Consider the following 27,954-nt stretch of genomic DNA (forward strand, 5'->3'; position numbering starts at 1 on the left):
CCGGCATCCCGGCGGGGCCTGCGGGCCGGGGAGGTGACTGGGCCTTCCGCGGCCTTCCCCTCCGCCCGGTACCGCTGGAATGCCGAGCCCCTCCCCGAGGACGATGAGGTCACCCTCTGGGGCGGAAACGAGGCGATGGATGTTTCCTCTGGGGGGGCCGGCGGGAAAAGGGGTGCTGGGTCGGATGGATGCGATGGCCCCTTCCCTGTGGCGGCCCCCGTCCTGTCTTATGCAGAATAAAATCTGGGTCCAATGGACCCCACAGGGAAAGACTCCGAATCTCTCCCGGCATCCGCCCCCAAAGCGCGTCCTTACGTCACGGCTCCGCCGGGAGGCGGGGCGCATGCGCGCAGCGGAGGCCCGGGTGCGCACGCAGCAGTCTCCTCCTCTCCCTTCTTTGCGCCCCCCTCCCCCCGTCGCGGCTCTGTCCTCCTCTCCCGCTCCCTGTCACTGGTCGGCGGCTCCCCTTCCGGCTGGGGATCAGTCCGGATCGACCCCGGCCCGGCCAGGCAGCCCTCGCCATGTCGTACGGGCCCCTAGACATGTACCGGGCGGCGGGGCCCTCGGGCCCGCAGGGCGCCCAGCCCCGGGACTTTGACAGCATCTTCAGCACTTGCTGCGGCCACATCCAGAGGATCAGCTACGCCAGTGAGTGGGGCCCGCGGGCGGCCGGGGAGGGGGCGACCACGACGGGTGTGGCCGCGGGAGGGCTGAAGGCCCCCGGCCCCGCGCCGGGCCCTGGCTGCCTGCGGGGGCGAAGGCGCCGCCCCGCCTGCTCAGCTCTGCCCCCTTCCCTCCGGGCCACGCTAGAGCTGATCGATCGGCAGGTGGGGAAACTGAGGCCCGAGAAGGGAAGGGGCGAGGCCAAAGCAGAACCAGCCGGAACCTGGAGCCCCAAGCCAGGCTTGTGCTCGCCCCAAACTGCTTTCCTGGGCTTGGAGTCCGGTCCTGGGGCTGCCTCGTTTGACCAGCCCCTGTTCTTCAGCCTCCAGCCACCCCTCCTGTCCTTCCCAGTCTGCTCGGCTCAGATTATGTGTAACAGTGTAGCTTCCGAGTCTGCATTCTCTGTGGTCCTGGACCAGCTGGAATTCAGCGCAAATGTCAGCTAAGGTGAAGTGAAGGTTGCGTGACCTGAAACACCTCCTGAATGTCATGGTCGTAAGGATGTGGAGGGGTATGGAGCCTATGGGTTTGTCTTCTGTTTTAATTTCCCTTGACAGCCCAAGATCCAAGGAGTACAGCTTGTTTTATTAATCTCCTTGGAAGCTTTAAATTCAGAGATTTCCTCGTAGTCCATCCAGCTGTTAGACAGCAGCAGTCAGTATTTGGTTTTGATCGGTCTTATTCGCTGTTTCTTGAAATGAATTTCATATACAGAGAAGTTTAGTGACTAACTCCAAATCGCATAGGAGTGTATGTCAAGCCACAGTGAGAGGTTCTGTGTTTGGGACTTGTCTTACTTTCTCATTATGTAATCCCTCCCCGATGTGGGGGGAGAACAATTTAAAAGTATCCCCCTTCCTGAGACAAGGTCAAGTAGCATCATCTTTGTACAGAAAGGTATGCATTTTAGGGGTTCCAGCTATCATCCTAGACTAGTTGTTAGTAGTCATTGATCTTGAATGATTATATTTATCAGTTCATATTAACAGCATATTTATAAAGCTTATTTAAGATTTGCAAAATCCTTTCCTCACAACAATCTTGTGAGGAAACAAAGTATCTTATCTCCACTTTCTATACGCTGGTTCCTGATCCTGAGACCCGTGCTGTTTCTATTACCTCAATGCTGAAGTTTAAAGAACTGTGTCACATTTTGCTTTGCCTTTAATTAGTTGTTTAAGAAAGCAAGAAACAGTATGTGGTAGAGAGAAATTCTGAGTCAAGTAAACTAAACTTACTAGCTGATTTTCCCAGTTGTATTTAGAGATGGCTGGCTGTAATACAAGTTAACCTCACAGCCTTGTTACAGGATTCATGTATTTCAAAATATATGCAAGATACAGCTCTCTCACATCTTAGTAGATAGTCCTCAGGGGTTACTGTAGCACAGAAATTCGTATTTGTGGACAATAAATCTCACCAAACTTGCCTGAAGTAGTCGTTGGACAGTAAACTTTTGACCCCTGAGTTTGCACTTGAAACTTAATTTTACTTGAGAGATCTTGTGGAGCTTGTATTCAACTAACCTAGCCTTTGAAAACTCGGGATCATCTCCATGCCATGATGAGACACTGGAAGATGATCTTAGTGACAGGCTGCTATGATCAGCTACTAATAACTCTCATTTATATAGTGTTTTACTCTTTGAAGTATATAGTGCAAATATTAGCCCTAGTTTACTAATTTTGAAATTGAGGCTCAGCTAGGTTAAGGGACTGGCCAACATCCCAGAGCTAATAAGTGAAAGACCTGGGGCTCAGAATTATGTCTTCTGACATTTCAATCTCTTGCTCATTCTGATCCTGTGTATTTAATTTCTTGTTCTTTGGTTTTGACAGTGCAGATATAATAGACTAAAGTTCATTTTAAACATTACCCAGAATTAGTTTTCACTGGGGAAGATTGGCAAGCAAGGAGTAACATTGTTATCATTTCTTAATTAGCAATATTAGAGGCCCATCAATGTTACTACTTCAGGTGAATGAGTGAACTTATTTTTTCTCACTTAAGACAAATTTGAGAATGGGAACTCTTTTTTTCCCCCAGCTTCACCTTGCCAATTACCATTGTAGGATCTTTTTACTTTTCTCTCATTCTGACTTTGAACCCTCAGTAATTCTGGCTGAAGTGTCTGTCCTCACTTGCTGCTCTTTGTGGAGAATCTAAGATGCCATTCGGAGATGAAATAGGAAGAATACCTTAACTGTTTCCTTATTTGTCATCTGGCTACATTCACACACACATCCCAAACTTCTCCGCGTTTTCCTGCCTCACTATACTCACTGTATTATACTTCAGTGAACTGAAAGCGTGATGCTCAAGAAAATAATTTCTTGTCCTTTGTATTAGATACAAGGATAAACAGAAGACATCGTACCTACATTGTCCATTTCTAGTTTGTGGTAGAGCCAGGCACTCTCCACATTTACGATGTTTGCAGTTGTAGTAACATTGTTAAATCTTTTTTTCTGGATAATTTTAATTGCAGTTTTTTTAACTGAAAATGCAATTTTAATTTCTGTGCTGGTATATTTGGGAAACTGCAGGGTCATAATTACCGCATATCTCCATAGTCTGACTAATGTACTTCAGTTGTTTTCTTAAGATACTGAGTCATCTGGTGGTTCAGATGCTGGAGAGCTGTTGTCAGTATCTTTCCTATCAGTGGACTTTATGTTTTGAATGGATCAGAGTTCATTTGGACACTGTTATTCTCTGAAGCCCCGATGTTAAATTATGGAAAATATATTCATTTTAGAACACTTTGATCTTCATTTGAATCATAGGATGTTAGCACTGAAAATGTTTTTAGAGGTCATCTAATCTCATCTTATAGATAATGAAATGGAAACATCAGCTGTTGTTAGACTGCCCCATGATTTTATTCTTAAGTCTTTCAAAATTTTTTAGCCAGTCCTTGCTTTGAATAAGATGTTGGTGATAGGAAGTTAAGATGTCCTCATCCTTAAAATACACATAAATGACTTTAAAGGAATACTGCACTACTGAGGAACTTGCTTGTGTATTGGTTTGGACCATCTGGTTTCTGATTATCAGCGTTTTTTAAAAATAGGAAATCCTGTCACAGGATTGTTTTGGATCATCTGATTTCTGATAATCAGAGTTTTTTGGTTTTTTTAGACAGGAAGTCTTGACCATTATCTTGAAATAAGTAAATCTAGAGTAAAACATATCTTGCAGTATGCTTTCAGTTGGGTGGACAATAGTTGTAGCTTTGTAAATTTTCTGATTTTCTGCAGATTAATCAATCAACAAGCATTTATTAGGGCTTTCTATACGCTAAGCCCTGTGCTAAGTGCTGGGAATTAAAAAAAAAAATAGCAAAACAGCTGTTTCCCTAAAAGAACTTGCATTCTAATGGGCAAGGCAACTTATACATATGTAGGTATATACAAGACATATAAAAATTAGAAGTGAAGTCACTAGCTGCTGGGGACATGGGAAAGGCCTCTCAAAGAAGAGGGTCCTTGAGTTGAGCCAGGGCTTCTAAAAGGCAGAGGTAAGAAGCATTCCTGGCATTGGGAATAGTAGAGAGTAGATGGAACTCATGTGTGAGAAACAGCAGGTAGGCTGTGAAATTAAACAGATAGAAAGAGGCCAGGTCAACTGATCAAGACTTGTCCATTCTTGTGATTTAATATGAGTGAGTGTTTACTCTGGCTATTTCTCAAGTCCAGTCATTTAGTAAACTCCAGCGGGTCCCTATTGCCTTCTAGGAGCAAATACAAAAATGCTGTGTTTGGCATGGAAGCCCTCCCTCCTCCTTTTTCAGTTTTCTGGCACAGAGTAGGCACTTAATAAATATTTATTGAATGAATGAATGAATATGTACGTCAAAGAGAAAGAGTTCTTTCACCTCATCCAGTAAGTGATCCTGTGCATTCTTTTCTATATAAAAAGCTTAGCACTACCCTTTGCACACACTAGGCACTTAAAAGTGTTGAACTGGAGAACAACAAACCACCCAAACCTACTATAGTTTCAAGAAAGGAATCTAGAAAAGCTCAAGATGAAAAAGAACTTTATAACCATATGTTATCACTGAGAACATGCAGAATTGCTAAATATTGTTATCTCCAAACAATAAAGCTGTGCATCCCAGTATGCTTGATATGTGTTAAGTTGTTGTAAGCCACGTGAGTTATTCATATCATATCTTTGGTTTCTGAAGAAAGCCTGCTTTTCTTTCTCTCTCTCTCTCTCTCTCTCTCTCTCTCTCTCTCTCTCTCTCTCTCTCTCTCTCTCTCTCTCTCTCTTTCTTCCTTCCTTTTTCATTTTTAGCAACTTGTTCAGGGTCACACAGTCCTCCTGATTCCAGGGCCAGTGCTGTATTCATGGCACCACCTAGCTGCCTGTAACCTACTTTCTTGATAGGATAATTAAACCATACAAAGTCAGTTTGAAGGTCTCAGAACTGAGGTTTTACTCTGCGTAGCACCCAGTCATTATTATTGATGAGGAAGCTGTCGTTCAGAGAAATGGAGTGAGTGTGTCAGAGGTGGAATTTGAACCCAGTCTTCTAGGTGCCTTCTATCCACTGGCATGCAGTATTCCCATCTATAAAATGGGGACAGCCTCACAAACCTCAGAGGGGAATTGCAAGGAAAGCACTTTCTAAATCTCAAGATTTAAATGCAAAGGTCAACCACTGTTTGCTTGACTGTGACAGTGACTCTGAGCTTTTATCTTTTGGGCTGGTTGTAACCCTTCTTGGCTTTTCCATTTTCTATCATGACTGTAACTTTCTATCAATACTCAATAGATTTTTGTCCAGTGTTTTGGAAGTCTTCTGGTTATTTGTTTGGTTTTTAATACTTTACAGATACTAGAGCAGCATTCAGGCCGTCTCCTAGAATCCCTTGCTGTACTTAGCACACATCTTTTGGTGGGGGCAGCAAGGTGGCAAAGTGGATAGAGCATTGGACCTGGAGCCTGGAAGGTCTAAGTTCAGATTGGGCCTCAGATGATAGCTGTGTGACCCTAGGCAAGTCACTTAACCCTGATGAAATGGAGAAGGAAATGGCAAGCCACTCCAGTATCTTTGCCTAGAAGACCCCAAATGGAGTCACAGGGAATTGGACATGACTGAAAACAACAGACCAACAAAACAGAATGTTCTTGATGTGCTTTATGCACTTCTGGCATATGTCATTGCTGATAATACACCTACCATGAATCTTTCCATTACATTTTATGTCACCTATAATTTTGATTCTGAAATCATGTTGTGCTTAATCATTTGCAGCCCTAACATTTCCATTGAAAGCACCACACAGTTTCCCATATGGGATCCAGCTGATTCTGTTTTTCCTATTCTGGGGGCTAATAATTGTCTTTCATTAGTGCCTGCCCAAGCAGTGTGTACTAAGGAGCTTCCTGTCCTACTGCATGTCACAATCTGGGCAGTTTACATTCATCATTCAGTTGTTTTTTCCTGTGTAAATTGCTCGCCTGATCTCTTTGAAGTGACCATAGACCTCATTGAAGAAGCCCTATAACATGGAAAAGGACTTCCTTCAATCAGCACAATGGTATTCTCAAATAAGAGCATCAGGAAATCTCACCATCTATAGAAACCCACCCTTACATTTGGACTCTGACCAGAATATTCTCCATTGTGCTAGTGAACCCCCTCCATGAGCCTTTAAGTCCTCTTTTATGTCTCACTTGATGGTCAGTTTGTTGAGAACATGTCTGTATATCTCCATGGTTGTACCTGTCAAGGTTCATTCTTAACATAGGCACAGAGGATTCTTGTTGAACAAGAGCCTTTGAGCCTTCTTTTTGTTTGACTGAGTCCACTGCTTTTTCATAACCAACAAATAATAAAAACAGGAGATCTCTTGTTCTCTGCACCTCTTGATCAAGTCTGAGATTGTGAAGGTGCGTCCTGTTATAAAAATGGTTTTACCTTTCTTATGATTTCATCAAGCATACCCTTATACTAGATGGACCATTCTCGTTATTGGTTTTTTGTCATGTTTTAGCAGTCAGTTATTTCTCTTTTTTAAAAAAATTATTAAATCCAAGTATACTCCTTCCACTCTGTGTCCCCTCCCACCTGCGACTAGGAGCCTTCTCTTGTTTTTTTTTTTTAAAGTGTTCTACAATCACTACCATATGACTTAGATTTTTCTTCCCTCCTTCCCCTTCCTCCCTTCTCTCCCCAAGACGGCATACAATTTTATATAGGTTCTACACATACATTCCTATTAATGACATTTTCACCATAGTCATGTTGCATAGAGGAATTAAAATGAATGGGAGAAACCATAAAACAAACCAAAACGTAATACAAAAGAAAATAATCTGCTACATTCTGCAATCCGATTCCATAGTTCTTTCTCTGGATGCGGAAGGCATTTTGCCTTAAAAAACCATTGGGAATTTTTTAGGTCCCTGCATTGCAATGAAGTTCCAAGTCTACCAGAAAAAACTCTTGCACACTGTGGTTGTTGCTGTGTACAAAGTTCTCCTGGTTCTGCTCCTTTCACTCAGCATCAGATCATATAAGTCTCTCCAGGACTTTCTAAAGTCTTCCTGTTCATCATTTCTTATAGCACAATAGTATTCCATTACATTCATATACCACAATTTATTCCCCAATTGATGGGTATCCCCTTGATTTCCAGTTCTTGGCCACTACAGAGAGAGCTGCTATAAATACTTTCATACATGTGGGACCCTTTCCCATTTTTATGATCTCTTGGGGATACAGTCCTAGAAGCAGTATTACTGGGTCAAAGGGTATGCACATTTTTGTAGCCCTTTGGGCATAGTTCCAAATTTCTCTCCAAAATGATTGGATCAGCTCACAGCTCCACCAGCAATGAATTAGTGTTCCAACTCTCCCACATCTTCTCCAACATTTATCATCTTCCTGTTTTGTCATGTTAGCCAATCTGAGAGGTGTAATGTGATATCTCAGAGCTGTTTTGATTTATATCTCTCTAATCAATAGTGATTTAGAGCATTTTTTCATATGACTATAGATAGCTTTAATTTCTTCTTCTGAAAACTGCCTGTTCATATCATTTGACCATTTATCAGTTGGGGATGGGAGCCTTCCCTTGTAGCAAAGAAAAGTAGTTAAGCCAAACCAACTAATAGCAGAGACCAAACCTACAGTCTTTTAATTCGCCAGTGAAGGGAAGAAAACACTCAGCTGTTAAGCCCTACTGTGCACCAGGCACTGTGCTAGCGCTTTACAAATGTCTCATTTGATCCTCCCATCAACCCTGCAAGGTAAATGCTATTATTATTCTCATCTTATAGTTGATGAAACTGGAGCAGATAGAGGTAAAGTGGCTTTCCCAGAATTACATAGTAAGTATCTGAAGTCACATTGAAACTCCTGGTCCAGTACTCACTGAGCCACCAGCTGCCCTGAGGCAGAGTTGGAAGAGGACGAAAGGCAGGTACATTTCCTCATCCATCAGTACAGTTACGCAGTGTTCAGTTTTGTTTTAGTGTTCATCTCATTTACCTTTTTGCAGTCATTATGCACATTATTTTCTTTATTCTCCTTACTTCACTGTTAAACAGTTTGTACAAATCTTCTGATCTTTCATCCTCATTGTTTCTTATGGTATGGTAATATTTTATTACTTTTTTATACCACATTTGTTCAGCTGTTCCTATGTATTGATTTTCAACAAATCTCAAAGAGAAGACTCCCCCCAAACTGGATCATTGGTGATCATGGGTGATATTGCTGCCCAAAAAAGTTGAGAAAGCTATTAGCAGCTACCAATCAATATATATACACCCTGTCTCATTCCTATAAAATCTTTTGAGCCATTTCCTAATGTGTAATTAGTGAAGGGATATGTATAACTTCCAGAACCAAATAATAAATAGGAAGAATTCAGAGAATCCGTAGAAGACTTGTGTGACTGATTTTGAAGGAATCAAACAGAACTAAGAAAACAGTATACACAATTACCACAACAATGTGGATGGAAAGAGCAGAAAGGGACAAATGAAGTTACGCTAATTAAATTTGGCCCCAGAGCTGAGAAGAGTCATCTCTTTCCTTTCATTGCGGAGGTGGGGACTATGGGTACAGTTTGCATCTCCTGGAAGATGTGGTTGAGGTTGGCTAATTTTGCTAAACTGATTTTTGTTCTTTCTCTTTTCATCTTTATTACGAGGGAGAGCTCATTGGGTAAGGAATGGAAGAGGGTTATATATAATCTTCTATAAGGATTTGTTTTGCATTTCCTTTCTGGTAGCATCATCAGGTACTAAAACACTTTCATTGCTTAAATTTTGAACAATATTTTTTACTATTTTCTCCAGCTGAATTTGCCAAATACTAAGGTATATGTTGATTTAATTGAGAGAATCTTGTCAGCCTTTTCTTAGTTTCTCTCCTTCATCCTGGGTACTACTTATGATGAACAAGTGACCTATGAAATGCTGTTTCTTCATGTCTTTGGGAACACAGTGAAAGCAACCTCATTAGCTCCTTTATTTGGCCCCAGGGAGAACCGGTGAATTGTCCTCCTCATACCTTCTGTATACCTTCTTGTTTCATTCAGAGCATGAATAGCAGTGTGGTTGTGGGAAATTGCTCCAGTAATGAGTCAGTCACTGGACAAGCATTTCAACATTAAGCATCAGCAGTGAAATATCATGAACTCTTTAAAATAACTGGTTCTTTTCTGTCATTTTGACTGTAGAAATGGAAAAAAAGCCACACAGAACCAAGAGTCGTTTTATATCTTTTACCTGTTTCAGAGTCACAATGGCCAAACAATTTATCTTTTGTGATCAGCCTACTGGTGATGATCATTTTTATTTTTTTACTGATCTTGGTCTTGGGTCAGCAGACAATTTATGGCCTGGGACCATTCTCAGAGCTTTTCTGGCTTACTATGGAAACTGTCAGAGCTTGCATGCACTAGCATATTCTCCATACCACAAGAAGCATCAGAGGAGAACTTTTGTAGAGGGAGCTATTGTTACTGTCATAAATAACATTTTATTGACCATAGAAAAGTATTGCTCGTCAATATATACATGAATTAGTCTATTTTTGGTAACAAGGGAATCTGGGCACTTCAGCTTGAAAACAGTATCAGGCATAAATCAGTGGCCTGATGACTCCAAATTCCATAAATTTGAAGGGCATTGAATTATGAAATGAATTTTTAACAACAGAAATTTTAATTTAATTCATAAATAATAACTAGCATTTATATTGCACTTTAAAGTTTGTAAAGCACTTTAAAATATTATCTCGTTTGATGTTCATAAGAACTCTAGAAGGTAGATGCTATCAGTATCTCTGTTTTACAAATGAAGAAATTAAGGCAGACAGAATAAGTGACTTACCCAGGGTCACAAAGGTAATAAGTTTAGAGGCAGTATTTAAATCATGTCTTCCTGACTCTAGGTCCAGCACTATTCCATTGTGCCACATAGCTCAATTTGTTGCATTCAATTCTGCTGTCCTCCAACCTCTCCCACAAGTCACCCATTAAGCCACCTGGAGTTGAGTCAGATTTTAACAATGATCCAGAAAGGATGGGAAAGACAGTTTTAGAGTAGTGTTGTAATATGAAGATAAAATATGGTTTATCTGTGCAGAAAATTTTCCCTCCAAGTGTTCTTATATCATAGCCAGCTGTCACTACATTATACTTTAAGATGCTACCATTTTTCAAAATCTGTGCCTGTGTTGGTATGGATACTCCCATACCATCTGTCAGATTACAACCTCTCTACAACTCAGGAGATTGTCTTTGAGAATTGCTGTGGCCAAAAATTTCATTATCCTGTTGCCAACTGAGTGATGAGTCTCTTCTTAAGTTAGCTAGATTGGTCCTTGGATGACAGACAAACAGTCTGTCAAATGGGACTATAATGAATAAACATTTCAGCTTGAGTAGGATATGCCAAAGTCTATCCTTCACATACAAAACCTTTGAGAATCCAAAATGACCATGATATCATGATGAAGCATTGGAGGAGTCTACCAGTTTTATGCAGATGGACTTTATGAAAAAAAATGTAGTCTGAAAATACATGCCATTTTGGGGGGAAAAAATCAAACTCTAGACCCTAGAAATCCAGGGACTTGGGGAGGATAAAATTGAACCCAGAAAGATAAGTGTAGAAAGAAGGACATTAAAAAATAAGAATACTGCATCTAGTCTAGCGAGTCTTAAACTGTGGGTCATGAAAACATGGGATCATGAAAAATTTGGCAACAGTAAAAGGTTTCTGAGTGCACAGTGACCAAAAATTAATTCAAAACCAAATGCATAATGAATCCGAGGTGTTTCTGGCAGCCCTTGTCCATGTTGAATAGTACAACTTCACTACAGCCTTGGTTCTGAACACAAAGCATGTGCACTCTGCACTGTGCATGCCCTCAGGACACACAGTGGCCAACAAACTCTGCCTAAACGAAAAGGGGTCATGAGTGGAAAAAGTTTAAGACATAGTCAAAACTTGAAACTTGATGAGGAAGACAACCTAGTGTGTTTTTTTTTTTTCTTGGTGCTCATTGAAATTTGGAATCATAAAGTACCTGGCAAGGTTGACTTAATCCTCAGCTGGTGGTAAAATGACATGTAGTAGGTCTGGGAGAATGTGGGTGAGATCTTACTTCACAGCAACAAAACAGTACCCCTCTTGTCCATGGGAGACAATTTATGTCTAGGGAGCATATGGTTATACTGTGAGAGAAAAAGCTACCTCGTCACTAGTTTGGGATAGAATAGATTTTCCCAGGTTTTGATCCCAGCATGCTTCCTCATAAATAAGTAGTTGGGAAGGTATGAAGACATAAATAAGAGAAATGTAGGGCATCTGTGAATCTGATGAATGCACTCTTCCTTTTTCCATAACCTCACTAAAAATCTTTCTCTATTTCTTTTTTTCTAGCTGCTCAGATCAAGAATTTGATGAGCCAGCTGGGGACTAAGCAAGATTCTAGCAAATTACAGGAAAATCTGTGAGTAACTCTATAAGAAGACTAAGGCTTTTGAGGCCCCTTGATCCTTCGGGGCTCATTGAAGTTCAAGGCTCTTGAGGTTAAGATTATAGGTTGTGGAATGTTAAGGTCATAGCTGGATCTGGTATAGGAAGAAGCAGAACTTAATGCTGTGAGCTTTATATTTCAAGGATCCGTGATTTTTATTGTAGTGGGTACTTTTCCCATTGACGGAGATCCTGAAATCTTCAGTGCTGTGAGACACTGTGTGAGTTTCCCCTGCTGAATTTTGTGATGGCCAAGTTTCTTTGTACTTAGACCAAGACATACATCTCTAAGCTCCAAACTGAAGCCTTTCTAACTTGATAGCACCTACTATAGTTTTTTTCCTCTCCCCATCAGTCACTTCCATGGCACCAGGGTAGGACTTTAGTGGAAGGTTATAAGCTTCCCTAACCTAAAATTCCACTTATCTGGCTTGCCTTCTTCTTCAGGCAGTTTAGCATAGCTTTTAAGGGAATCTGGAAAGGGACCTCCTTGCATTCCCAAATTGTAATTAGGGCACAGTAGATAGAACAGTGGCCCTGGAGTGAGGAGGACCTGAGATCAAATCCAGCTTCAGACACTTACTAGCTGTGTGACCTTGGGCAAGTCACTTAACCCTAATTACCTCACACACGTACACCCAAAAAATTGTACTTAGGTTAGAATCTTTATTGAAATGAATCTCATTGGTAGTTATTGCACACGAAAGTCTATAATGGGAAACCAATTCCAAACAATCTGTTTCATAATATTAACAGTACATTTATTTTTAATAGAAATATTTTTAAATACATTTATTTATTTTAAATAAGGGCCATATTTTTCAGCCCATCTTTAAACCTTAACTTAGCTACTAGATATCTAAATGTGAAGGCAAGCAATGTGAAATCATCCTGGAAAGGTAGACTGGGGCCAGATTATGAAGAATTATAAAGGCCAAGCTGAGAATTTTGCAAGTTAGTCTAGAGCCATAGAAGATAAGGGATAGGATCACTCACCACTATGTTTTAGAACTGTCATTTTGGTAGCTGTGTGAAGGATGGATCAGAGAAGGGTGAAACTGGAATCAGGGGGACAAAGCAGGACATTGTGGCAATCGCCTGTGCAAGAGCTGTTGAGGGTAAGAGTAGGTGACTGCTGTAAGAGATGAATGTCATTGAAGAAATATTTCATGAGACATTTGGTCATCTCATATAAAATTTGCAAAAGGACCATCACCAAAATAATGATAGCTTGTGCTTCAACATGGGACAGCTAGGTGATACAATAATAGATAAAGTGTTGGGCCTGAACTCGGGAAGACTCATCCTGAGTTCAAATTCAGGCTCAGATACTTACTAGCTGTGTGGCTCTGGACAAGTCACTTCACCTTGTTGCCTCAGTTTCCTCATCTGTAAAATGAGCTGGACAAGAATTAATAAACCACTCCAGTATCTTTGCCACATGGAGTCATAAAGAGTGGAGCACAACTGAAAACAACTGAACAACAACACTGCTTCAACATTACCTTCAGAAGATGAAAAAATAGAAATATTTCTATGAAGAACTTAATAAGACCCTCTCAGGTAAATCATCACATACTTTAAAACTTGCTCCTTTCAGTGTGGAGGTGAGCATAAGGGAAGGTGATGAAAAATATTTTGGAAAACATAATATGAGCTAGAAAAGAGAGGCTAGAGCCTTGTAGATTATATACAGTGTCCCAAAAGTCTTAAAAGCTTAAAACTGCATTGAGACTTTAGGACTTCATCTCTATACCATGAATACTTTCTTCTAGAAGAGTCAGGATACAATTCAATTCAATTTTTGATTCAATAAACATTTAGCAACACCCACTTTGTGCCAAGCACTGTGCTAAACCCTGGGGATACAAATAAGAAAAAGACAGTTCCTGACCTCAAGGATCTTACAATCTAATGGGGGAAGATAATGCACAAAAGGAAGCTGCAAAGAATGGAGTAGGGCTGTACCCCAGAAATTACCTGGAGGAAGGCAAGGTTTGGGAGGGGTGGAGCATCAGGCATCTTATTCCATGGAGTTGAAACCAGGCATAACTGCAGATGGGAAGTAGAGGGAGTTGGAAGTCCAATTTCTGTTCTCTGTAAAGGAAGGCTTTGAAAGGACTCTAGTACTCCACCCTCCAGACCTTCAGTCAGAAAGGAGAGGAAGCTGAGGGACATTCAAGGCTTAAAATTAGTGGTCTGGTGATGAAAATGAGAAGTGATGGGCTTTATCTGAGAGGGGCAACCCGGCAAGGCTGCAAAGGAGAAGTGGAATGACCAGTGGATGTGGGGAACACCAAACAGCATCACAAAGAATGAGATCACTTATTTTTTAGTAGATGAGAAATTACCAGCTTACCTTTGTAGGAGTCATCTGTGAATCAATTGTGTACAGTTAGGCCATCAACAATCAATCCCTTCGATTAGGAGAAAACAAAATTAGTTATAGTACACAGTTGAATGGTATTCCATCTTATCTAAATAACCTGTCAACTCTGGATAGACTCACTAGCTAGTATAGTTTAACCATTGTAAATCTGCCACAACAGAGAAACCAAGAGCCTAGAAATAGCTTCAGCCAGCAGGCATTTGATCTCCTTGCCAAAAGGAGAGATAGCCATCAAGGACAAAACTGGTTTAGAATGTAAACTTGTTTGAGGAGGATGGAAAGTCATGAGCAGTATTTCCTTGTGAAACAGTGGAGGGACAGACATGTTTACAGAAAGCTTGGTAAGGAACCCATTTCCAAGAGCTTTAAAGATGGAACAGGAAGGAGGACAATGATCAGTTGAAAAATGGAGGGAAAAACATGTCAAGAATTCTGTAACAGTTTCCTTTTTCCATCAGTAGTAATAGAACCACCTTGATGTGCCCCATGAGGACTCCTTCTTCTTTTCTCTCCTTTTTGTAATCCCCCAGCATTTAGTACAGTGCTCGATCATCATGCTTGTTGATTGATTGAAGTAGGAGTGGCACTCAGATAGAAAGGACCAAGCAGCTGACCAAGATCACTTATGCGCAGAGGAGGTAGAAGTGCTAGAAGTGATCAAAGTTTGAAGGATCAAAATTCTTAAGATAGTTGAAAGAATAAAGACGCCAAAGAGAAAGGCAACCAATAAATGATTACTAATGGCTGGTCCATGTGCCTCCTTTCCAATCTCTACAAAATCTTCTGAGTAATACACATCTATATATAAAGTGGTTTTTTTTAAGGGCACAAGGAGGCTTTACAAATGATACTCCACTGGCATGCTGAATTCCACTTTGTTTTGACTCTATTTATGCTTTTGGAACTGCAGTTTCCCCATCTCTAAAATATTTTTGATATTTCCTCTCCCATTTTGTTCAGAGGATGAGAAAATGCTTTTCATGTATTGGAACTTCTTTGCAGAAGCCACTAAATACCACGTGGTAACGTGGTGTACCACATTTAGGAAAGTGGGACTTGTCAGGTCCCTCTTTCGGTTACTTCCTCTGGTCTAGAAGCCTCTTTTCAGTGTCAAGATTTAATAAACTGGAAGCACGTGAACCAGTATGGGAATTTGCATTACATGATGCTGCATTATTTGTTACATGGATTTTTTTCTTTCTTTTTTTGGTTCAGTTATGGTGGATGGGGGAGGATGGAAAATAAATGCTTGTTAATTTAAAAAAATGATTAAGTTAAACTAAAAAAATAAAAAGTACATGGCACTGCCATTTCTGTAGAAATCTTCAAAAAGGGGGCAGAAAGAAGGAAACTCTGAAGAAAAGGAATTTGTCTCCTATTTCTACTGCCTCCCTTATCATAACTTCTCCAATCTCACCTCATAGATCACATTTCCTTTACTCTTTCATTCATTCCATTCCCCACCCCTTGTAAGCTTTTGCCCCCTAGCTACATAGGGTATCTTGTGTTGGTTAGGAGAAAAGCCTGGCAAGATTGGAAGTAGAATGGAGATAGAGGCTTGGATTGAACCAGCCCAGGACCAGAAGCAAGTATGGAGCCAAAACTAAAGCCAAAAATATGGCCAGTGTAAGGCATGAGTCTAGAAATAGGTCTTTAAGGTAAGAGAACTGTAGTATCTATCACACATTTATTCATATGTCTGCCTGAGATTCTGTCTGTAGTAAGTGGACTGTGACCAGTCCCAGGCATACAGGACTTTGTGTATGTTGAACTCAGAAGCTCAACTAGTCAGATTTTACAAGAAGCATAAATCATTCTTCTTCCACATTGTTAAAACTGGCAGCCACATTCTAGAATTGACAGAGGATAGCTGTTCTTTATTTACTCTTCACTCATGTTTTTGTGTATCTTTCTGCTGAAATAGTTAAAATTTTAATTTGTGGTCGCTTTAGAAAGCCTCACTAAGATAGGTCCCTAGTACTCTTCAGATGCTGCTTTGCTGTGTACTGGAAGGAGAATTACCTTGGCAACATTGCTTTGGTTCTGTTGAGCACCAGAAACTCATTCCCACCCTCGCCCTTCAAGTGTCCTTCCCCTCAGTTGTGGAATAAAATGATCCATTCTATAAAAGCCCTCCGGGAAATGAAGACATTCTTAAAACGGTCCTTTCTCCCTCAGACAACAACTGCAGCATTCTACAAATCAGCTCGCCAAGGAGACAAATGAATGCCTGAAAGAGCTGGGATCATTGCCACTTCCTCTGTCTGCTTCAGAACAGGTTGGTATTTTCCCCGTTTGGAGGAAAGGTTATCATAAAGGATTTTAGTTGAAGGAAAATCTTGATACTTATTTCTATCTGGTCAATGTTTAACAGTTGTATATTTGCAAAGCAAGGTTAGATTCTTTCCCCAAGATAGAGTTCTTTACATAATATCCCCTTCTCTTTCCCTACCCAGAGTGAGTCCTTCACAGGTTGAACTGTTCTCTGAATAGCCTAGTGGACAGCAGTAATAAGAAAAAGGGATTCCTCTCTTTTAAATATACCTTTTTTTTTTTGCCTTTTAAGACTTTTCCAAAAACAGCTTGAGGTTTATTTACTGGCACATGGGCTGTGTGCTTTCCCGCTTTTGTGCCTTTGTCCCCAGTATTCCCCTGTCCTGGATGCCTATTTCACTATCTACCCCCACTTAAAATCCTGCCTGCTCTTCAAGGCCCAGCTCAATGCCTGCCTTCCCCACAAAGTCTTGCCTGATTACCGGGTTCATGGAGGCTCCATCTGTAGGAAGGTCCGAAGTGAGGAAACACATTCTCACTAAGTCTAGCCACCCCTTTTAACAGCTCAGCCCTAGGAGTAACACAGAACCTAGTAAGTCTGAGGTGCTCGTCTTCCTCCTTGACAGTGACGATAAAGTGAAGCTTTTCCTGATAATTACAAGTTGACTGTTTACATATAGATGGTTAGTTTTGGGGGCGACTCACTTACAGATGAGTACATAACATCTAACTTCACTAAAGCGTTTTAAGGGTTACAGAGCGCTTTACATTTATTACCTCATTTGATTCTCACCACAACCTTGGGAGGTAGGTGCTGTTATTATATTTTTCTTACAGAAGAGGAAACTGAGGCAGATAAATTAACTGATTTGCTCAGTCATACAGACGGTGAGAATGGTGGGATGCAAACCCAGGTTTGTCCTGAGGACATTCCTTGTCCTTTCCATTGTACCTTGCTACCCCTGTTGGCTGAAATAATTACAGATCTGCTATATAGAACAAAAAGTAGAGGACTGTCATTGCAGAAATACCTCCTTTGTTCAGCATGGTACCACCTGCCTTTCCAGCCTTATTACTTCCCCATCTCCCACTCTTTGTTACAGCCATACTGGCCTTCTTCCTCGCACAGGGCAATCCATTTCCCAACTCCAAACTTTTGCACCAACTTCCCTTATGACTGGAATGCACTTCTGCCTCACTGTTGTAGAATCTTCTGTTTCCTCTGGAACTCTGCTTAAGGGACACCCATAGCCTTTCCCCATCCCCCAGCTGCTGGTATCTTCCCTATAAAAAAATGTATGTTGTGTGCAGAGAGTGTGTGTGTGTGTGTGTGTGTGTGTGTGTGTGTGTGTGTGTGTGTGTGTGTGTGTGTATTGATCCTTTTTGATCGAATGTGACCCCATTCATCTTGATTATAACAATCCTGGCTTTGTTATCTTTTTGCCACACTCAGGGATCCTGAAACCCTGATCTTTGTGTGCCTTCTCTGCACTATCCTTTGCTTTCTTATGATCATTTGGTATTTAGCATATACCTCATGGTATTAAATCTTTTTAACACATATGTCCCATGTCTCTAATTAGGTTGTAAACTCTTTGAAGGCTATGCTCTGCACATAGTAGATGCAAAATATTTTATATCACTTCATAATGTCTCTCATACCTGTCTCTTTCCATTCCCTCAATATCTTGTACAGTATTTTACATTTGCTAGGCACACAATGCATGACTCAGAAAATGAGCAGATTTGGGTTCCCAAGGATTAGGTCTGTTGAATGAGGAGACTATTTTGTAGTCACTTTTTTGTTTCCAGCAACCCAGGAATGTAGTTTTGGTTATAGTGAGAATTGCCTATATTTAAACAAAGTCAAATTTGAATTTAGTAAGAAATAAATGGTTGTTGATGAGGGCAGGAACATCCCATTCTATAGTTTAGGCAAGTACTACAGCTGAACTTTTAACATCACCAAGACTCAGCCCTTGAACATTATAATGAAGGTGCCTCTGGCACCTGTGGCAACTGTGAGTGTTTTCTAGATGAAAGCTTTCTCATTCTGGCAGAAGGCTTTTTTTTTTTCCTTTTTTTTTTTTTTTTAATTTTTTAATGTTTAACAATCACTGCCATACAACTGAGATTTTATCCCCCCCCACCTACCCCCCATTACCCCCCTCCCTCCCCACGACTGCATACAATTCTGTATAGATTCTACATATACTTTCCTATTGAGTATATTTTCACTATAGTCATGCTATGTAGTCAGACTAAAATAAATGAAAGAAATCGTATAACAAATCTGGCAGAAGGCTTTTTGAAGAGAAATATCTATTCTGCATCTGGAAGTATTTTTCCCTCCACATCACTTGTTTTTGTGAGGAATAAAGATTTGGAATTCCCTTTTGAATTTCTGAACAAATAATGTGAAATGGTAATGTTGGTTAGCTTAAAAGAAGGAACAGCCAGTTTGGCCTAGAAAGTGAATAGACTGGGCTTCCCAAGAACAGGAGGAGGAGACTACTTTGTGAGCATTTTTTTTATCTTCTGCAGCCAAGGTGTGCATGTAGATTTGACCTCAGTAGGAATCGAATATTTAAGTTCAAATTCTAATTTAATATTCCATTTCATCCCCTTAGCGCCTGCAGAAACTTCAGAAGGAGCGTTTGATGAATGACTTCTCTGTAGCCTTAAACAACTTTCAGGCTGTTCAGAGAAAAGTGTCGGAGAAGGAGAAGGAGACTGTTGCCCGAGCCAGAGCGGGATCCCGCCTTTCTGTAAGTTTGTTTCCAAGAGGAAAGGTTTTCACTTTCCTACTTTTTCCCTCAGCCTTTATTGTTTGGCTTTTGTTTTCCTTGCTGTTAAGCATGAACGCAGTCCTCTGAAAATGCCAGGGTGTTTTTGAAGTTGCTCTGTCTTGTGCAGACTCAATTCCTAATGTAATATTGATGTCCATACTTCTAAAACCTGTCTCAGTGACATTTTGTGTTCCTGTGAGTTTCCAGCTTTTCCCCACTGGCCTGGCAGACCATGGCTCTTTATAGTCAGTTTCTTCAGTCATATCCATTTTCTCTGTGGTACCATTCAAGCACTCTTCCTTCCTAAGGCTAGACCTGAGTACAGATTTCACTTTAACCACTTTCTACTCAGACCCTCATTCTTGCCAGAGTGTACTCCTCTTCAGACCTCATCACGGCTGAGAAACGTCTCTTCCTTTCTTATTTAAGCAAAAGCTATCAAGTGTGCTGTGTGTCTCTGGTGTGTTTCTGGATACCAGCAGCAATAATCCCTCCTCTTTCATAGGCGGAGGAGAGACAGAGAGAGGAGCAGCTTGTCTCATTTGACAGGTAAAGTATGATTCTCTCTCCATTTTGTTAGATGTTGGGAAATGGAATTTAACTGTGTTGTAATTTTTTAAAAATACAGAGCTACGTAAAGTACAACAGCTAAGGGCAGATTTAAGATTCTTGCTTTGTGGTGGAACCAAGTTCAAGGAAGGTAGAAATTTCCAAAAGGAAGCTCCACCTTTACTGTTGGTCGTCCTGATGCACTGGACCCAACAACAGTCATCAGTCTTAGAGACCAGGAATTTGTATGTGCTTGTTTCTGTACCAGGCTATGATCATTTACATTTTTTTTAACCAATGTCATCTCATCTGTAAAATGGACACAATTTCTATTCCAAGGAACATTTAGAATAATATGAAATAAATGAGCAACAGGTGCTTGACACACAGAAAATGTCCAGTGCTAGATTTTTAGTGTAACCTATATGTCTCTTCCTTTATCATCTTTGACATGTGAAAATAAACCTGTTTTGTGTCCTTTGATTTTATATCAACTTTTCTCCATTAGTGTTAGGGTAAAAAGAAATGTCCGTTGAAAATTAATCTAGATAGGTCCTTCATTATATACAGGATATCCCAAAAGTCTGAGTGCAGTTTTAAGCTATAAAAGTTTAAACTCACATTAAGCTACCAATGCTTAAAACTGCACTCTGATTTTTTCAATACTCTCTATTTGAAGAGACAAAGGAAGGGCAAGCTCAGATTCTAGTCTAGGCAGGTTATGCACCTCATCGATTTAGAGCCAAGAGGAATCTTAGAGATGATCTCTGGTTTTGTCCAACCCTTTCATTTACAGGTAAAGAAATTGACTTTAGATAATATCATATGGATAATATGGAGCAGAATCAGAATTCTAGCTTTTCTGGGGTCCTTCGACCACAAATCCAACACTCTTTGTACTGTGCTATTATGTTTCATAGAAGAATTTGAGATTGTCACTTTCTCAAGGAAATTCCTAACTATATAATTCCTCTCTGATACTTCATTTCCTACTCCATTCTCAATTTTGCAATCCTATTTAAATGCCATAATTCCCCAGAGAATTACATCGATAACCAGGAGAGTCTTCTCTGGCAAGCCAGAGGTCCCTGTGTATTATGCGTTGTGTGCATCTTGTGCTCAGAGGCTCTGGAGTCTCAGTGGCCATGTCTGTCGCTCCCTTAGCAATGAAGAGTGGAATCAGATGCAGTCACAGGAAGACGAGCTGGCCATCACAGAGCAAGACCTTGAACTTATTAAGGAGCGAGAGACTGCGATCCGGCAGCTGGAGGTAAGAGGTGATCCTGGCCTTTGCGTTTTACCTTATCCATGAAACTGTCAGGGTCCTTTTGTTGTTTTATCCCCCAGGAATTTCTGTCTAAACTCATGAGTTTATGAAATAGAGCCATAAGTCCTCAGCCTGCCATCCACGTCCTATGAGAGCCAGGCTGGCAAAGTCCGTGGATACAGGTGAGAGGGTGGCCTCAGAGGGCCATGTCTGAGCCTCATTCAGCTTAAGCAGTTGAATGAATGTTTTTATACAGGAAAGTTCACAGAGTCGAGTCGCAAAGCACAGCCTTATACGATAATGCAAATGTGAACTGAGGTAGCTGGTACGTATTTGAAGTGTGTACATTCTGTGTACTTTTCATGTTCAGCTAGGCTTGGGTTTCTGTAGTCTCACTGTTTCTTGAAGGTGAAATTGCACATCCTAATACATCAGTAATGTTGGGACAAATTCACTTTTTCAAAACTAGATTTTTAGCAGAAGTAACTATACTCCCCAAGTGTTTGTTTGTGGGAATCCTGACAAGGACAACTGTCCTTGAGAAGGACGTAATCCTCTACAGCAGGCCTGCATATCATATGGCCCACGGGCAGCATGTTGTGCAGGCCTGCTCTCCAGGCACCCTTGGTCCCATTGTATCTTGTCTTCTCCAGCATAGTGCCATCTCTATCATCCCCACTCTCACTAATCTGCAATCCTTCCCTACCTGCTGGCTGCCTCCCTGATGTTTATAAACATGCATCTCCTCCTTCCTTAAAAAAAAAATCTTCAGTTGACCCAACCAGACCATTCTTGCTATCATCCTACATCTCTCCCCTCTTTCATGGCTAAACTCCTTGAGAAAGCCATCTACAGTGCCCTCCACATCCTGTCCTCTTGCTCTTTTCTAAACCCTCTGTCTGTGATTTCAGACTTTATCATTCAACTGTTTGACTATCCCTAATTACTTCATCATCTTTACTCACAATTTGTGGGGAAATAGTCCTGAGTGTATGTAAGGTTAAATTTATAAACACTTGTAAACATATACATTCCTCTTATGTTGCATGGAGCAAGCCTAAGGAGAGAATAGGGAAAATGAATCAAAACATTGCTTAAGATTGTTATGTTCTTATGCCCAAAGGGCTATAAAAATGTGCATTCCCTCTGACCCAGCAATACTGTTTCTAGGACTGTATCCCAAAGAGATCATAAAAATGGGAAAAAGACCCACATGTACAAAAGCATTTATAGCAGCTCTTTTTGTGGTGGCCAAAAACTGGAGATCAAGGGGATGGCCATCAATGGGGAAATGGATGAATAAATTGTGGCATATGAATGTAATGGAATACTATTGTGCTATGAGAAATGATGAACAGAAAGACTTCAGAGAGGCCTGGAAAAGCTTATATGAAGTGATGCTGAGTGAAGTGAGCAGAACCAGAACATTATACATAGTAAGAGCTACAGTGTGCTAGGACTGTATCTGATAGACTTAGCCTTTCACAGCAATGCAAGGACCTAAAACATTTCCAAAGGACTCATGATGCAAAATGCCATCCACATCCAGAGAAGAACTGTGGAGTTGGAGCACAGAATGAAGCAGACTGTTTTCTCTTAATGTTACGTTTTGTTTTGTTTTGTTTTTTCTCATGGTTTCTCTAATTCATTTTCATTCTTCCATGCAACATGACTAACGTGGAATGTGTTTCATAAGAATGTGTGTGTAGCACCCATGTAAGATTGCGTGCCGTCTTGGGGAGGGAGAAAATTCAGAACTTATGGAAGTGATTGTTGAAAACTGAAAACAAATAAATTAATTATATAAAAATGAGATTGTTATGTTCCTCAGGCTGACATTTTGGACGTCAATCAGATATTTAAAGATTTGGCCATGATGATCCATGATCAGGGAGATTTGATTGGTATGTACCATTGTTGATTTAGCAAAAACAAAAAGGGAGGAGGGGGGCCCTGAAAACGCCTCGCTGTGTGTTTGCATTTGTGTTAAAAAAGAGTACAGTTAGATCATGTGCAAGAGCCTTGTGTGTATTGTTGGACATATTGAAAAATAATTCCCCTAACAAATGCCCTCTTTTTTTAAAAGTAAGAATCATGGCAGACTTTCTTGCATTCTAAGCTTCATTTGCCTATTTCTGTCTTAACTCTATCACTTAAGTGTGTGCCAGGCTGTTTTTTGCCGTGGGTGTTATTGTGTCTAACCTTCAGCTCCCCAAACCACACAAATGTAGCATCAGTGTCTTGTAACTCCACAAGCAGCTAAGATGCTGACAGCAGCCCCAGAAAGGGAGAGGAGCACCAGAGGGACACCAGGGAGGGCTCTCAGTTCATTCCCTTGGGAATGTGTGTGTGCGTGTGTGTGTGTTAACAGCCAACGTCTGTTGCTTTTCCAGATAGCATAGAAGCCAATGTGGAGAGCTCTGAGGTGCACGTGGAAAGAGCCACAGACCAGCTGCAGCGAGCTGCCTACTATCAGGTGAATGTGGAGGGCAGGCTGTCCCAGAGGACGCCCCGGCTGCCCCTGAGTTTATGCTGGAGACAAGCTGCTGTGATCAGCTCTTGGTCCTGTTCATTCTCTGCTCCTGTAGGCAGTGTTGGAAATTCACTTGAATAATAATAGTCTCTATTTATATCATACCTTATACTTAGAAACAAGAGAATTCTCCAGTAGGTGGTGAAACGTGCTCCCTGTTCATGAGCTCCATCTTACAGAAGAGAGAGGGAGGCTCAGGAAAGGGAAGGGGCAAAGCCACGGCTTGTGATTTGAAGGTTAGGCCTTCCTCCTCTGCTACTTGTGTCCTGGAGTCAAGCATGACTCTGAAAAATGAATGGCTGAGCTTTCGGGCCTGTATTGACTAGAGAGTGGGCAAGCTGGGTTGAGGTGATCTGTGCAGAATTAGCCTTTGGCTGACTCAAGCTCTGCAAACAAAAGCTGGAGGTTTGTGGGGGGAGGAAGCCTGCCCATCCTAGCTCTCCTGTGCAGAGCTAATAGAAGTTTACACCGGGCCTTGGTCAGTCCAGGTTTCTCAAGGTTAGGCTGCTTCCGTGTTCTCCCGATAGATTCAAGCCATGCTTTGTTTGTAAGTGCCTGCTGGGTGCGCTTCCTGAAGGCAGTATAAAATTTAGGTGGAACATTGTGCCTTGAAGTTGTCCTCAAGCATATAAAGGGTTTTTTATATATGCAATCTCATTTGGATGTCCACAGCATGTGTGTCAGCTAGATGATATGAGTGAGATTTGCCCCATTTTAGATGAGACAAGGAAACTGAGGCTCAGAGACCCTGAGAGTAGTAGTACTTGATCTTTGTGAGGACCATGAGACATACATGGATAACTTTTTTTTCCCTGGATCTGTGATTTCATTGGTATAGGGAGCTCCAAGGAATAAACTCTCTATCCATGCAAAGTAACACCTTCTCTGCAGTTTAGGATCTTAATTGCCTGGTGGCACCAAGAGCTGATTTGCTCAGGATAATACAACCAGGACATGTCAAAATCAAGACGTGAACTCAGGTCTTTCTGCCTCAGAGGGCAGCTTTCTATCTCTTACTTCACCCAACTTCCTGTGGGAAACTTGAAAACTTTGTTACCAGCTGGGGCAGAGATGAGTGGAAACTATGGAAAGGAAGGTAGTATTGAGTTAAGTAATAAACTGTGGGTTGGAGTTCCATATGCAAACAAGGAAAAAGACTTTCTAGTGAGGAGAAAAGGCTTGAGCAAAAGTATGGAAGCTGGAAAGACTTGGGGGGGAAGGGGTGCATCTCCTTGTCCAGCATAGTTGGAACATAGAATTCTAATTCTTTCTTGTAGTATAAGTAGGATGAAATAAGGCTGGAAAGCTAAGATAGTCCCAGCTTATGCTGGGCCTTGAATGCCCAACAAAGTGGTTTAAAGTTATGTGTTAGACTAGCTTGTTGTTCAGTCATTTAAGTCGTGTCTGGCTCTTCATGACCCCACTTGGGGTTTTCTTGGCAAAGATACTGGAGTGATTTGCCATTTCCTTCTCAAGCTCAATTTACAGATGAGGAAACTGATACAAACAGGGTGAAGTGACTTGCCCAGGGTCTCCGAGCTATTAAGTATCTTAGGCTGGATTTGAACTCAGGAAGATGAGTTTTCTTGAGTCCAGGCCTGGCACTTAGCTGTCCTAATTTCAAAGCCTGAGGGGGCCTTAATAACAGACCACCCTTGTTAGGCTTGCACAAGCCCTAAAGGTTTTTGGGAAGAACAGTGATATGACCAAAACTCCAGATGAGGAAAATTAGGTTGTGGAGCCACTATGAAGAACAGCCTTAAGAGACAAGTTGTTGTCCTTTGCTCTTGAAGAGACCAAGATGATATCACTGTATCAGGGCAAAGACACTGTGGCCGATCAGACCAATCAATACGAGCTCGGATCAGGCACAGTCCGTGTGAACCTTTGGGGTGGAAATGTCTCTAAATCTGCACATCTCATGTTTCTTTGGAGCTACTGCCGTTCTGCTTCTCTCATAGAACACAGCCCCTTATTTGATGGGGCATGCCGTGCTGCAGCCTTTGCCAGCAGCTCCCAAGTCACACAATCATTTCCACAGTTCTTCAGAGAGATCTTGAGGGCCACGTGAAGTTGTTGTCATTGATGTTAGTGAAGCCCTGGGTTCACGTGGTGATATGGGAACAGAAAGCAGGGCCCAAAGGCAGGAGGTGCTGCCCCCGCGAGACTGGTGCACCTGATAGTTCACTGGATATGAGCAGGGTAGGAGAAGGGAGGGTCAGCTGTCCCAAACAAGATTCTGCATGTTGGCAAGAGCACTGACAGGAAGACCAGATGGGAAAGATGTCAGCAGATCCTCCTAGAGACTCCCATTGAACTACTGAGTGTGCTAAGGCACAGTATTAGGAGCATGACAAGTATCAGGGGCTCCTATCACCCCCCACCTCCAACTTGTGCCATCACATTTAAAGTCTTTTCCTTCACATCATTAGGCTTGGGGGCCTGCAACTGAATTTAATATAAATTCCATTATCCAGTACTTAAACTAGACTAGTTGGATTCAGGGGTCCTAAGTTTTGTGCCCTCTCTTTAAGTAAAATCTGCTGGGAGGGGGCAGGAAGGGGGCAGGGAGGTAGGAGGGGAAGGAAGAAGCAGGTCACCATGAATCTTTGTGTAGCAGTGTGTGTTATTCAGAACTACTAGGAGAAGGCAGAGGTGTAAAGCCTTTTGACGGGGCACTTGGACAACCTGTATATAAAGGCTAGTAAGCTGTTTTCTTATCAGTCTTTTAACTGTTCTTCTCCTTAGAAAAAATCCCGGAAGAAGATTTGCATCCTGGTGCTTGTGCTAGCAGTGGCTATAGGAATCTTGATATTCATCATCGTGTGGTTATCCAAATGAAGTGGTCAATTCCCTCAGAGTCCACTCCTGCTGAACTGCTTCCAAGCAAGAGTGTGTCGGCATCTCCAGAGCAAACTGATCCCCTCAAGAGAGCATCCCCAAGCTCCCTGTTAGTAATCTAGGTAGAAACTAACCGCTGGTGACTAGATTTTGGGGTTGGGGAACCGTGGAGCTGGTGTTTATCGGTTTATGTACAAATTGTATCAGTTTTGCAAATTAGGAATTAACTTATGTGGGTTTTTGCTTTCTCTCGTATTGATTGCTCTCTGTCCCAAATGTCCGCTGACGAGTGAGTCTTCGGAGATTCCGTTCTTGAAGTTCTTGTTTGACAGGTAACACACTACATTCTTGTGCTGTTGTATTTTTATGTGTGTGCCAGAACAGCCTTTTTACCAGCAAGTGGAACAGAAGGATTTTCTGGCACCCAGTGTAATGGAGGCCATCAGGAACCTTTTATAAACCAGCAATGTTTCCTACTTGCCATTTTAATTTGGAATTTCCAAGAAAAATATTTCCATTTGCTTTGGAAGATTTCAGCTCTGTGTTTTTAGCTGAAAGTGCGAACTGGTCAGTCTTAATTAAGGGCACACCTCCCATTTGACTTCAAGTTTCATCCTTCAGTTTGCTGCTGAGGTCAGTTTGTAGTTGCCCCATTTGGATTTTGTTCAGATAGCACTTTTTGGTTTTCAGATGAATTAGCCAATATATTTATCAACACTCCCTGGGGCCCTTCTCTCATATATTTGTAGAAAGAGGATGACTGAGCAGTCATTGCTGTTTAAAAGTGGCATTCTTATAACAAGCTAAATGGGAGCAAACAATTTGTAGTGACTTAAATTTACTTTCGTTTAGTTTGTGACTCTACGTTCCTGGTGAATGGTAATTGTTGCTGTCACAAAGTTGAACACCTACCCAGCCCTTGCCCCTCAAAAGCTGCTGAGTGTCGAATGAAAGAGATTTTTAAAACTAGCCAGAAGTTTTCTTTAATAACTTGTCCTATGAACCTAAGGCTAGAGTAGGTAAAAGGTTCATTTTGTAAATAATGCTGGTTCAGAATAGTAATGCTAACCTTTGAAACTAATTTATGAAGAGGAGACTCACCTCTCTGCATATAGTTTAGACTGACTGAAAATGTTTGAAATCAACCCACCCGCATGCCACACAAATGTGGCCTACTTCCCCCATGTGTCGGTTTAGAGTGAATGGAGTTAGCACAACCTTTTCAGCTCTGACCCAAATGTGAACCAAGCTGCCTGATGGTGAGCTAGCTAGCACATGGCCAGTCCAAATGTATTGACATCCTCTGCCCTCCCTCAGCCTCCCTTGGTGTTTGTTTAATTCTCTTTGACTCGTCCAGCTGTGAAAATTAGGGAAAACAAGGCCCCAGAATTGCACACATTTCTTTGCACTATTGCACCACCATTCCATCCAATTAATATCAATAAACCATTTTTAAAAGTTTTTCGAGTACATTTATGTGAATCAGTGTCCTGATAGAATGAATGGTGAATCCATACTCTACTGTCCCCTAGAAGCAAAGGTGGTGGTACCAGATGAGTTCTGGGGGCAAAATTGTGGGGTTAATCCCTTCTCTAATACTTCTGGAAATAATGTGGGCATTTGCTCCTTCTACTCA

The 27,954-nt window shown here is 41.4% G+C and overlaps 1 protein-coding gene across 1 annotated transcript; it reads left to right on the forward strand.

Annotated features, from left to right (window-relative positions):
- Positions 1–519: 519 nt before the first annotated feature.
- Positions 520–27,779, forward strand: STX12 (syntaxin 12). Its single transcript, XM_072609536.1, has 9 exons — positions 520–648; positions 11,581–11,650; positions 16,244–16,343; positions 18,970–19,107; positions 19,634–19,677; positions 20,842–20,947; positions 22,776–22,848; positions 23,338–23,420; positions 26,226–27,779. The coding sequence occupies exons 1-9, from the start codon at positions 522–524 to the stop codon at positions 26,316–26,318; spliced, it is 834 nt and encodes a 277-aa protein (XP_072465637.1). The 5' UTR covers positions 520–521; the 3' UTR covers positions 26,319–27,779.
- Positions 27,780–27,954: the final 175 nt, after the last annotated feature.

The sequence above is a fragment of the Notamacropus eugenii genome, chromosome 5 (genome assembly GCF_028372415.1).
Source record: "Notamacropus eugenii isolate mMacEug1 chromosome 5, mMacEug1.pri_v2, whole genome shotgun sequence".
In the NCBI taxonomy this organism is placed as follows: domain Eukaryota; kingdom Metazoa; phylum Chordata; class Mammalia; order Diprotodontia; family Macropodidae; genus Notamacropus; species Notamacropus eugenii.